The sequence below is a fragment of the Procambarus clarkii genome, chromosome 10 (genome assembly GCF_040958095.1).
Source record: "Procambarus clarkii isolate CNS0578487 chromosome 10, FALCON_Pclarkii_2.0, whole genome shotgun sequence".
Taxonomy (NCBI): Eukaryota; Metazoa; Arthropoda; class Malacostraca; order Decapoda; family Cambaridae; genus Procambarus; species Procambarus clarkii.
In genome coordinates, this window is record NC_091159.1 from 48,508,681 (window position 1) to 48,522,391 (window position 13,711).

Genomic DNA, 13,711 nt, shown 5'->3' on the forward strand with positions numbered 1-13,711 from the left:
GATGGTATCACAGTGAACCCCTGGAAGAATGGCAAGCAGTTGGTATGGGACTACACGTGCGTATCAACCCTGGCTAACACCTACATTAACCTCAGTGTTGCACAACCAGGTGGCGCTGCCACCCACAGGGAAGCAGCCAAATCCCGTAAGTATAGAGAACTGGATCACCACTACAATTTTGTCCCCATTGCTTCTGAGACGCTCGGCGCCTGGGGTAAAAGTGCTACCAGTTTTTTGAAGGAACTGGGTTCTAGGCTCATTGAAACAACAAGGGACCCGAGAGCTGCAAGCTTTCTTTTCCAGCGCCTCAGTGTGGCGATACAGAGGGGAAATGCGCACTGCATCCAGGGTTCCTGCCCGCCATCTGAGGAGCTGGAGGAACTCGACAACCTATGACAACCATCTTTGTAACCCATATGTAACTCCTTTTTTTGTAACAAAGTTCAAATAAAGTAAATATATATGTGTACATACAAAAGAATGGGGGTGGTAGGAGAAGATAATATTAGTGTTCAGTGAGAAACCACAAGGTCTCCTCTGAATACTTTTTATTTTCTTCTCCGAGGCTATGGGTCCCCACATTGGCACCAGAGGTGGTACCCTCACAAAATATTTTTATTATATATATATATATATATATATATATATATATATATATATATATATATATATATATATATATATATATTATTATTATTATTATTATTATTATTATTATTATTATTATTATATCTTATTTCTGGACTAAGTTCAGGTGTAACTATTCTTTCTAGGGGTTCAGAAAGCTAGTGTCACCCTCCCTAGGTTTAGAACATGTATATATACATGGAGGTATACCCTACTCCACCACCAAATACACTGAGAGTTTAGTCCTGGACTTTGTTCAGGATTAATGTATTCTTCTGGTTGTTCAACTATCATGGATAGTAGACCCCTAAGCCAAGCATCAGCACTACAGAAGTTTTATCTGGTTACTTTTCGCTAACCATAACTGAAAAAGTTATAAGATATGATTATTTTTGCTGGCGGAGATGTCACTGTTCTCTAGTTTACTTGCTGATATTGAACTGTTTATTAACACAGTTTTATTTTTTACTAGCTTCGTGCATTCAATCTTCCTGTTGCTTGAAGTTTTGAGCAGAGCCTACGATACTGGAAAGAAAGTGACCAAGGATTTTGATATGATCAAGCATTTTGATCAGCAGGATATGATCAAACATGCATTTTGATCAACAGGATATGATCAATCATTTTGATCAACAGAATATGATCAATCATTTTGATCAACAGGATTGCCCATGTGACCAGCCGGGGCCTGTAAACAGCCAAGCCTGTGTAATCATGAGGCTTGCGACTAATCTTCCACGTGAGCAGCCGGGCATGAAATGAGTTTGGTGTGTTATCAGTTGGTCATATATTGGGGAAAATACCTTTTGTTTTAGCGTGTGAGCTCGAGGAGAGATGTGAGACGAGACGACTGCCCCAAGCTTGTACCCGCTATAACCCTGTTGTTCCTGCTGTGGTAATGCTCGCCTGTTTCACCTTAGATTTAGTTCGGAAGATAGACACTGCGAGTTTTCTTTAGTCCTGGACTATATTCAGGGATAAGGAATACTTGCTGGTTGATCAGGAAGCTTGTCGCGGCCTTGATAACCCCCTCATACAGTTATTAGGCTTTTAACCAAACACCATCCAAAGAAACCCAAAATAAAATAACGTAAGCAGATAATAAGTTGCTCAACAATGTTATTTCAATCCCTGTAGGTGTTTTTCAACCATTCGATACGATATTCGCTGTAGCCTCATCAGGAGAGTTACAGGTGTATGAGATATCTTCTTATGAACATATAACACACATATGAAGCCGTTATTGTATAACTTACCACAGTTGCCTTCACTGATCCGCTTTTGTACGATATACAATTCTTCACAGTTGGCAAATAGTCTTGAGGGGATACGAGATAACATTTGTATTCACAATTGTTTGTTTCTAAGAAACTCGGACTCGTCCAGCTGGTGTCAGATGTGTGGTATTTTTTCTTTACATTAATTATGTTTTCGTTTGAGGATTAGTGTCGGGTACTCCAGTGCTTAAGAGTCGCATAAAAAAAAAGTTACAGACCCGCTCCTGTGCCAGGTATGTCCACAACGGGCTCACCGTAGCCCGTGCTACTTGGAACTTATTGCTCCGAGTAACTGAATCTAAAACAACAACAACCACCTGTACCACCATGAACTTTAGCATGTCAAAAATCTGGTAGCGACGACTTAGAGCATGAATACTTTTCTCAAGGATTACTTGTTTTTTATTATCGAAACTGTGTTTTCACGTTCCCTGGCCTTCCTGATTACATTAGTTTACCATCAAATCAAATTTCGATTTGATGGTAAACAAAATGAAACATTTTGTCTCCTGCTCCTGGCACTTTGGTGCGGTGTGTGGCTGTTTTTCGTGGCCCTCTTGTGTCAGGATGATGACGTCTGGTTTACTTTGAAAGGCCGAGAAACAGGACAACTGTTAAGTGTGGTTTCTTTGTGTGTTGGTTTGTTGCGTGCGGGTAGTAGCTCAGCGCGTGCGTGTAGTTGCTAAGTGCTTGCGTGCGGTTGCTAAGTGCGTGCGTGTGGTTGCTCAGTGCGTGCGTGTAGTAGCTCAGCGCGTGCGTGCATTAGCTCAGTGCATGTGTGTGGCAGGTCAGTGCGTGCGTGTAGTAGCTCAGCGCGTGCGTGTATTAGCTCAGTGCATGTGTGTGGCAGGTCAGTGCGTGCGTGCGACCATGAGACCGACAACAGGGTGGTTCAGGCGGCACTGTGCGGTTGGCAGCACCTCACAGTTCAACACCCGCATCATAATAATACAATTGTGGGATATTTTCCTAGCAGGCATTTATTTGTTTTTAATTCTTGATTTATTGAATATTACTTTTATTGTTATTACTTCAAAGTGGACTGTATATGTACAGTTATCCTGCTAGGTGTCTACCTGATCACGAGTTAGGGGGGGTTTATGTTCATAGCTTATTAATCACATAAATGATAATTATAATAAACTACTGAATAATGTTCTTTAGGTCCGTCCTGGACCTGTTAAAGGCGGCTTTGTTGCCTTTGTTAGAGCAAGTGGGCATCTGTACAGGTTCCTATAGGCGTTAACGGCTCTCTGTGATCACTCTCTCTCTCCCTTGAACCACGCCTACGAAGTTACTACAGAGTGCTAAACTGCATCCACAAATGTGTCATATAACAAGGAAACGGGTAATTTATTAAATTAGGCTTCCCCTTTGTGGTGGGGTGGTCCTGCCTCTTAACCATGGCCAACCTATCTACTAGACATGGGGTTTAGTGGGATAATTAGCACTTCCCGTTACTGATAATGAGGTCGTTGCTTGTTAGTATCTTAAGATAAGCATCTTATTGCTTCGTAATTACAATTATTACTTAACCTATACCTATTATAGGTTAGGTAATAATTGTAATTACGAAGCAATAAGATGCTTATCTTAAGATAATAACAAGGTTAGGTAAGGTCGGTGTTTTCTATGAATCTTTTTAAGGGTATCTATTATGTTAAGTATGTCACCTATGCACATATTTAATAAGTCAATATTGACTTATTAAATTTGCGAGAACGGGTTGGGGCACTGTGAATAATTTCCAGCACTGCTGGGCGATCGGTATTTGAGATCTTTGTAGTGCCGCGTGTCGGATCTCACTGGGTTGTTGTTGTTTTAGATTCAGCTACTTAGAACACAAGTTCCAATGTAGCACGGGCTATGGTGAGCCCGTAGTGGACTTACCTGGTACAGGAGCGGGTCTGTAACTCGGCTCACTGGGAGCCTCTCTTGTTTACCTACAATCTGAGCCCAGACGTCTCCTCCGAGGCGGCTCCAAAAATATGGTTCTATTTCTGACTTATTGACTCAGGGAGGTATACTTTAGTATTATTGATAATTATATTAGATCCAGTCATGGATCTAATATAATATATATAAACTGGCGTCAAAAAGTCAATCTGGGAAACATTGTCATGCTTGAAGACCAGCGCCGTGATGTGGAGGAATCTGAAGGTGAAGTAGATGAGATTCTGAAGGAGGAGATTACTGAGACCCTAGAATCCCTTGAAAAGGAATTTCAGCGGGACTTCCTTAGAGCTCACAGAAGAGGCAGCTCTGGTACGAAACCCATTTTCTGTTTCCATGGATGTGTCCAGCGTTCCCGGTGAAGCCTATCATGAATTCTTGGACCTGTGGAATGATTCCTCATCACGTGATCTATCTTAATAAAAATCGTTGGCTCAGTCATCTCCGAGTGTCATTATGCTTGCCTTCCGAGTTGTACAGCCAGTTGCCTCAATCTCCGTGAGACTGGATTTTCAACCCTTCTTTAACCTTAAAACAAAGGCAAGGAATAGAATAGGTGTTGAGTATGACACGAGATTGACTTTGGGAACGGCACAGCCACGAATGTTCAAGCTGGCTCTATAGATCCTACCACGACCATCATTTTATCACAATTTTGAGAAAGATGTGATGAAGGATGAGCTTTAAATATTTTCCCAGAATAATTTCTCCCAAAATTTTTAATATTTCAATGTTCAAAGAATATTCAAATTTAATTCTAAATTCATTCTTTGCAAATATTTAATTATGAAAGTTTTGCATAGAATCGCAGGTCTTTTGAATATTATCAAATGGTTGGGAACAATTATGCTAGCCGTTCATTCCAGCAAGATAAGGCAAGATAATTATCTTGAGAAAGCACTAAGTCATTACGCTACATAGTCTCCCGGGCTTGGTGCCTTCTGTTGATAATTACTTGCTTACTAGGCCATTGCGACTATATAGCACTTGGGAGGGGAGAAGAAGACAAGGCTTCAGGATAGGACTGAGGAAAGGCTCATCCACTTAGACAGTCTTGGGAACGCCGACCTGCAAGAAGAGAGACCGTCGCTTTACCGTCTAGTCCAAATGGTTTCATTCGAGTAATTGGTGGCATTTACTCATTTAAATTAATCTGGACTATATAATTTATGTATCGACAATGACCTAGATGCTGCCACACCAGATATGTTCATATCAATCAATCTCTTTCGTAACCTTAACTCGCTTGATAAATCTTTCTGTCTTGCCAGTGATAATGTGCTTAAACTCGGTACAGCTTCAGCTTTAAAATTATAATTGAATTAATATGTACAGTAGTAAGGAGTTCTTTATATATAACAAAAATATATATATCACCTCTCATGGTATACGTACACTGAGTTTTCTTTATTTTAAAATAGTGTACAAAAGCAAATTGTATCTGCTGGTTGGTCAGTAGGCTTTTGTGGAGGACTTTATAGCCTCCAGAGATTGATGGGTCAAGTTAATATTATCTCTAGCGTGACACTTTGAATTCTTCCTTCAAGTAATTCCCAAGTGACTTCCTCGCCTGGCCCGGGTGACTTCCTCGCCTGGCCCGGGTGACTTCCTCGCCTGGCCCGGGTGACTTCCTCACCTGGCCCGGGTGACTTCCTCACCTGGCCCGGGTGACTTCCTCGCCTGGCCCGGGTGACTTCCTCACCTGGCCCGGGTGACTTCCTCACCTGGCCCGGGTGACTTCCTCACCTGGCGCAGGTGAAATGAGTTAGGTGTGCAGCCTGTTCTCGCCAGCGTTGCCAACGTCACGAAACTGTCGAACTAAAGTATCCTAACCAACCAGAGGCCCCACGAACATAAAACTGGACATTACGTTAATTTCCCGAGTCGCTACCATCATCTTGTCCGTCAGTTTCTGGCCAAAGTTCTCTCTATACCGTCAAAATGTGACGTGGTATAGAGAGAACAGGTTGAGGTGTGAGGGAGCGAGCCACTACCCCCCTGGGAGTCTATCCGGCCTTGGCCAGGTTCCCCCTCACAATACTCTCGATTCACCTCATAAATTTTCCCGTTTTCTTTATTTTGCCAACACATTTTTTTTTTTTGGGGGGGGGGTGTATATAATTTCCAGCTTTGGGACCGGATTCGTCAAGGAGTTACGCAAGTACTTACGAACTTGTACATGTGTTATCGATCTTTGTTGTACAGGTTTACAATTACTTGCTTAAATGCTCGTTGAATACTGCCTTTGTCTTTAAAGCATAATATTTCATAATATTATTATCATAATAAAGCATAATATTTGTCTTTAAAGCATAATATTTCATATATGAATGCGGTTAGGGTGGATGGGTGTGGGTATTTTTGTGTGGGTATGTGTCGCGGTTTGGGTTTGTGTGTATGGCAATGTCTGTGGGTATTTGTTAGTGTGTGTGTGTGCTGGTGCGTGTTTTGGTGTGTGTGTGTGCACTCTGGTGCGTGAATGTGTGTGCGCCTTGTGTGTCGGTGTGTGTGTCCTGGTATATGTGCGTGTGACCTAATGTGTATGTGTGTGACCTGGTATGTGTGTGCCCGCGCGTGTGTGCGTGGGCGGGTGTTCTGTAAAGCCAGTTCTGAGCGGCGTGATGATCTTGCCCAACAGGAGACCACGCCCACCTCCACCCACTCCCCGGTGTGGGCGGAGCCACCAGCCGCAGAATGAAAAGCGAAAGTCAATTTTTACATCTTGAAGGCCTATGTATATATTCACATTAAAGTTATTTCACTAGTGAAATAAAAGGTAATAGTTTTTTAATTACAAGAATGAGGTATATTGAGATGAAAACTGTGAGTTATGAGGAATGTGTGCGTGAGAGGTCGGAGTTCATGTGAGGTGATTGTAAGGCAGAGGGAGGAGGGGTCAGACTTGCGACTGTTGACCAATCTGTGTGCTCGGGGCAGGCCGCACTTTCGGCTCTGGTTGGCTGAGAATGGATACAAGCTGGAAAGGTGTGGTATGTATCCTCAGAACTCTTCTCAGCCTTGAACTATGCTGCAAATTGGCATGCCTCACTCCCTAGTTTTTGTACACTAGGTCGAACGTGTCGAGCCATGAATCTGTGACACAAAGAAAAAGTGTCTTGGGGATTGTTAGACTCGCTGGGGAGAGTCCTGAGGAAGCCAGTGTGGTCTGTAGCAACGGGTGGGGCGGAACTGCCATTGTGAACTCCCTACCGGCAATTGTAGTGTTATCGTGAGTATAATGCCAACATTACCTGAAGTATCTCGCTGGCACACTCAGAGTGCGCCCCAATGGTCTCTCTATTCCACAGACCGACAGATTAAATTCCATTTTGGATGGTGAATAGGGCGTGGCTCTCGCCCTCTATGGGGGTTGGGTTGGGTTTCCTTGAGCTGTATGGCCTCGTAGGTGGGGTCTAGGTTGGCCTTCCGGCGAGGCCATACAGCGGGGGTCGGACGCCAGGGTCTTGGGTCGGCGTAGCAGTGTCAGTGTACAATTGGTGGCTGCCGGGATCTCATCTTGGCCACCATGTATCTTCACCCAAACAGGTAAGACAATGCCGCTTCTACCACCCTCATTAGTATTCAGAAATACCCAGGCAGGTCCCTAAACCCTTGCGTGCTTCCACCCGACCAATCTCAAGTGCTCCACCTTCCCCATTACCTTAATGATCGCTCCACCACTCCACTTAAGTGCCCCATACCCACCACCTTCGTGATCAATGCCCCGACACCAGGATCTTGTGTTCGCGTGAGATGAGTTTGCGGGAGGTTTGTGTCCCGTGCGGCTCAACCCAAACAGTGAGTGACAGGTTGTGTGGACTGTGCGAGTGATGAAGCTCTCGGCCTCGGTAAACTGTTTACATTGTGCATTAAGCAAAGATATTCGTGAGGCTTTCAGATGAACAACCTGTTCAAGATGAACCTTTAATTATCGTTCAGAAATAACAAGATTAATCTGAGGCATAGAGCATAGCATGATTTATTTTGAAACTCTTTGAGTGAGGAGTGGCGCTCTCAAAATACCCAGAGAATGCGCCTTCGGAAATGACTAAAAATCTACCTCAGACGAGCGTCAACGACACCTCGTCCATCATGACAGCATCAGAGGCTGGTGATCTTTGACACGGACATCTCGTGAGGACTCTTGAGACTCAGATGAGAGCGTCGGAGGCTGGCTGGTCCTGGACAAGGGCATCATGGCGGGGGCGACCAGGTGGGACTCGACAGGAAGTCACGTGTTCTCCGACCAGTTCTGGCGACAATGGCCTTGATATTTAGGAAGAGCACCTAGTTCTGTTCGGCGCTTCACAACAGTGTCACAGTTCCACAGCCCGCAGCTACATCATGCAGTCAGTGGCACAGCCCGAAGCCTCGGTGACACAGCCCGAAGCCTCAGCGGCACAGCCCGAAGCCACAGTGGAACAGCCTGAACTCACGGTGGCACAGCCCGAAGCTACGGTAACTCAGCTCGATCCTGATCTGCAACAGCCGGAAGCTACAGTGATTTATACCGAAGACGCTGTGGCACAGACCGAAGATGCTGTGCCACCGCAGACTGAAGACTCTGTGACACAAACTGAAGAATCTGTGGAACATATTGAAGATACTGTGGCACCACAGACCGAAGATTCTGTGACACAGACCGGAGAGTCTGTGACACAGACCGGAGAGTCTGTGACACAGACCGAAGACTTTGTGTCACCACAGACCGAAGACTCGGTGACACAAACTGAAGAATCTGTAGAACATATTGAAGATACTGTAGCACCACAGACCGAAGATTCTGTGACACAGACCGAAGTCGCTGTAGCACAGATCGAAGACTTTGTATCACCACAGACCGAAGACTCTGTTACGCAGACCGAATCCCCAGTGCCAGAGACGGAAACCGCAGTGCCAGAGACGGAAACCGCAGTGCCAGAGACGGAAACCGCAGTGCCAGAGACCGAAACCGCAGTGCCAGAGACCGAAACCGCAGTGCCAGAGACCGAAACCGCAGTGCCAGAGACGGAAACCGCAGTGCCAGAGACGGAAACCGCAGTGCCAGAGACGGAAACCGCAGTGCCAGAGACCGAAACCGCAGTGCCAGAGACGGAAACCGCAGTGCCAGAGACGGAAACCGCAGTGCCAGAGACGGAAACCGCAGTGCCAGAGACGGAAACCGCAGTGCCAGAGACCGAAACCGCAGTGCCAGAGACCGAAACCGCAGTGCCAGAGACCGAAGGCGCAGTGCCAGAGACCGAAGGCGCAGTGCCAGAGACCGCAGGAACAGTGCCAGAGACGGAAGGCACAGTGCCATACCACGCAGGACGGATACTGTACCCGTCAGTTATATAGTGAGACACTCTTTTGTTTTGTTTATTTTTACCTGTCACCGGTGCACTGGTGACATATATATATATATATATATATATGTCACCAGTATATATATATATATATATATATATATATATATATATATATATATATATATATATATATATATATATATATATATATATATATATATATAATTACTACTCACGTCACGTCAATTATCACGCGTAGCTGAATATATTTTGGTTATTTATTTAGTAAACGTTTTTAAGGGCAATTTTATTTTTGTGCTTCTGTCAAAAACTGAAACAAAATGCTTCGTTTGCGAGTTCAAACATATGAAACTGAATTCATTTTAAGACGTATAAACAGTGATTGGTGTGAAAACACAGATTTAAGTATACCTGTTCTTGGTTTACTGTTTTGGACAAATTTAAGGATAATTCTTCTGGGTTTACTGTACTGGATAAATTTAAGTATACCTGTTCTTGGTTTACTGTTTTGGACAAATTTAAGGATAATTCTTCTGGGTTTACTGTACTGGATAAATTTAAGTATACCTGTTCTTGGTTTACTGTTTTGGACAAATTTAAGGATAATTCTTCTGGGTTTACTGTACTGGATAAATTTAAGGATACTTGTTGTGGGTTTACTGAACTGGATAAATTAAGTGATGTAGCGTGTCTTGGGGTGTACGTGGGCACTGCCGCCTTGTTAGAGGTGGTCAGACAGGTGTTGACAGCCGCAGACGTAATACCAGTTCACAGTTACCCTTGTACAGAGATTGATTAGCAACTGTGATCTCCTGCACAGTCGCCTCCCTCATTCACCTGACGCTCTCTCCTTCCCAACTCTCCCTCACTCTTCCACCCCCGGCCCCCTCCCTCCTCCACACCCTCCCCCTCCCTCCTCCACACCCGCCCCTCCCTCCGTCTCCACACCCGCCCCTCCCTCCTCCACACCCTCCCCCTCCCTCCTCCACACCCGCCCCTCCCTCCTCCTCCACACCCGCCCCTCCCTCCTCCACACCCTCCCCCTCCCTCCTCCACACCCGCCCCCTCCCTCCTCCACACCCGCCCCTCCCTCCTCCACACCCTCCCTCCTCCACACCCGTCCCTCCCTCCACACCCGCCCCTTCCCTCCTCCACACCCGCCCCCTCCCTCCTCCACACCCGTCCCTCCCTCCTCCACACCCGTCCCTCCCTCCTCCACACCCTCCCCCTCCCTCCTCCACACCCGCCCCTCCCTCCTCCACACCCTCCCCCTCCCTCCTCCACACCCGCCCCCTCCCTCCTCCACACCCGCCTCTCCCTCCTCCACACCCGCCCCCTCCCTCCTCCACACCCGTCCCTCCCTCCTCCACACCCGCCCCCTCCCTCCTCCACACCCGACCCTCTTCCTCCTCCACACCCGCCCCCTCCCTCCTCCACACCCGCCTCTCCCTCCTCCAAACCCGCCCCCTCCCTCCTCCACACCCGACCCTCTCCCTCCTCCACACCCGCCCCCTCCCTCCTCCACACCCGTTCCTCCCTCCTCCACACCCGCCCCCCTCCCTCCTCTACACCCGCCCCCTCCCTCCTCTACACCCGCCCCCTCCCTCCTCCACACCCGTCCCTCCCTCCTCCACATCCGCCCCCTCCCCCTCCCTCCTCCACACCCGTTCCTCCCTCCTCCCTCCTCCACACCCGTCCCTCCCTTCTCCACACCCGTCCCCTACCTCCTCCACACCCGCCTCTCCCTCCACCCCCTCTCTACCTTTGTATCTCCTTCAACTCTCACTTTTATCCCTTCCATCGTCCTCTCAGTTCCATTCCCTCATATCCTGAACACTCTCTATGTGTCTTCCGTCCTCCTCCCTCTCCCATGGGTCCAGCGACGGACTCGCTTCTTACAGGGTCGGTGTTCGCTCCCCGACGGTCCAACCCCATGAACAAACGGAGATTTAATGCCCACATATCCTAGCGCTTAGTACGTCCTAGTCTCCCCTTACCTTAGTTTTCGTTTTCTTTAGACTGCAATCGATGTATTAAATATAGTTTATCTTATCAAGTTAAATATTTATTTTTACTGCTGCTGTTGTGTGAATACAACTTTGAGTATGTTAGCACAAGCTAAATAAAATACCTAATGTAAATACACATTTACTTTTTAAGTTTAAAAATTTAGTACTATTTATCATCAATAGAATTTAGTCATAAACTACCGGTAGTTTAGTCATAAACTACTGACCTGCCACCAATTTCATTATCAAGTTTGGAGCAAATTCCTCGTCTATAATACAAATGAAATATCGAATATAAATTCTTTCGTCTCGTTTGGAGACGAGTAATGGCTCTGATTAGTTTTATTGATCATTTACGAATAGCTGTTGTAACTACCAAAAAAAAACTTGATATTAATGTTTAGCGATGAAGCGAATTTCATTAACGGAGACAAAACTGATGGTTTTATGCCATTAAACTTCCATTTTTTAATTGTTAACTGAATATTTTAATATTCTCTTTATGATGTCCTGTCTCTGTACTTAACAAGTAATAAGAACTACACTTTTTTTATTTACTTTAAAATGGCAAAGCTATTATTGTTTCTGTAGTATACATGGAGACTCTCCAACCTGAGGAGGCTGTGGGGTAGTATACATGGAGACTCTCCAACCTGAGGAGGCTGTGGGGTAGTATACATGGATACTCTCCAACCTGAGGAGGCTGTGGGGTAGTATACATGGATACTCTCCAACCTGAGGAGGCTGTGGGGTAGTATACATGGAGACTCTCCAACCTGAGGAGGCTGTGGGGTAGTATACATGGACACTCTCCAACCTGAGGAGGCTGTGGGGTAGTATACATGGACACTTTCCAACCTGAGGAGGCTGTGGGGTAGTATACATGGATACTCTCCAACCTGAGGAGGCTGTGGGGTAGTATACATGGATACTCTCCAACCTGAGGAGGCTGTGGGGTAGTATACATGGACACTCTCCAACCTGAGGAAGCTGTGGGGTAGTATACATGGATACTCTCCAACCTGAGGAGGCTGTGGGGTAGTATACATGGATACTCTCCAACCTGAGGAGGCTGTGGGGTAGTATACATGGATACTCTCCAACCTGAGGAGGCTGTGGGGTAGTATACATGGATACTCTCCAACCTGAGGAGGCTGTGGGGTAGTATACATGGACACTCTCCAACCTGAGGAGGCTGTGGGGTAGTATACATGGAGACTCTCCAACCTGAGGAGGCTGTGGGGTAGTATACATGGATACTCTCCAACCTGAGGAGGCTGTGGGGTAGTATACATGGATACTCTCCAACCTGAGGAGGCTGTGGGGTAGTATACATGGATGCTCTCCTACCTGTGGAGACTGTGGCTAGTATACATGGATGCTCTCCTACCTGTGGAGACTGTGGCTAGTATACATGGATACTCCCCAACCTGAGGAGGCTGTGGGGTAGTATACATGGAGACTCTCCAACCTGAGGAGACTATGGCTAGTATACATGGAGACTCCTATAAGTAGGGAGACTCATAGGCCCGTTCCTTTCCATTCATTTATGAACTCAAAATTTGTCTGTAACAATAATAATATTTTTATTTAATTGTCAAAAATCGTTTGTTCGACCTTAGAAACGTGACAACTTTACTACCATTAAAAGTATAAACGTACTAAGTCATAAAATTAATTTTAAATATGCAACTGAGTTGAGAAGCGATAGTTCCTAATATCAACTGTCTTTTGAGTTTTACATAAGTCCTTGGAACTCTTTACCCTTAACAAATTTCTCTGCATAATAAATTTAATCTCCGGTTACGTTCATGGTGTATTATAATGTTATTTTATTAAATAAAATCCATGATATCTGAAAGTTAGAAAGATGGTTAAAGCTCTTTTGAGTGATGTTATAGATGTGAACACTATTTACTGGCGCGTCAAAAACACCCTTATTGTGTATGCATAGCACACGACAACATTAGTTTTAAACTGGTCATTTCTCTTATCATAAATTTGCACCTTTTTTATAATTATTAGTATTTATGTAATATATAGAACTCATTTTTATTTACGCCGGCGATTACTGTGTAAGATCCCGAATGCGATGGTGCATACTAATGGTGCTGCCAAGATGAGTACTCCGTCTCAGCAAACACACTTTACTTGGTTGATGGCACCTTCGCTGTCTTTCAAAGAGTTACAACGAGCGTTGGAATGTTTATTTATCGGCAGTTGTGCTCCAGTACCAAGCGTAGTTCAGAACTCTTGTAAATTTGAGTGTTTTTTTTCATGATAATTTTTGCCAAATACATTTTTAGATAGTTTCCCCTCGCAGATTTACGGTTTGTTTTGCCTTAGAAATTATCCCAAGAACATAACAAATAAGAAAACTGTAGAAGTTGGCCCATAATAAGCAGTTCTACTTATATACACCCAAACTCATTCATATACCTGTATATGTGTATCCTATAGTTGAGATAATCCTCATGTCTACTGCGTTACCCGGTAATATGTCCCACAAATCAACAACATTATTTCGAAGCCAGTA

At 45.1% G+C, this 13,711-nt stretch overlaps 1 protein-coding gene across 4 annotated transcripts in view; it reads left to right on the forward strand.

Annotated features, from left to right (window-relative positions):
* LOC123774331 (proton channel OtopLc) overlaps nt 1–13,711 on the forward strand; it is a 219,099-nt gene that overhangs the window by 88,989 nt on the left and 116,399 nt on the right. Inside the window, exon 1 of one of the 4 annotated variants that reach the window (XM_045768505.2) lies at nt 7,316–7,403. The exons of 2 other annotated variants lie outside the window; for them this stretch is intronic. In XM_045768505.2, coding sequence (XP_045624461.1) covers nt 7,384–7,403 — 20 coding nt within the window. In that variant the 5' untranslated portion in view covers nt 7,316–7,383. Of the gene's footprint in view, nt 1–7,315; nt 7,404–13,711 lie in introns of those variants that run through there. One more of the 4 variants, XM_045768521.1, reaches the window with a different exon arrangement.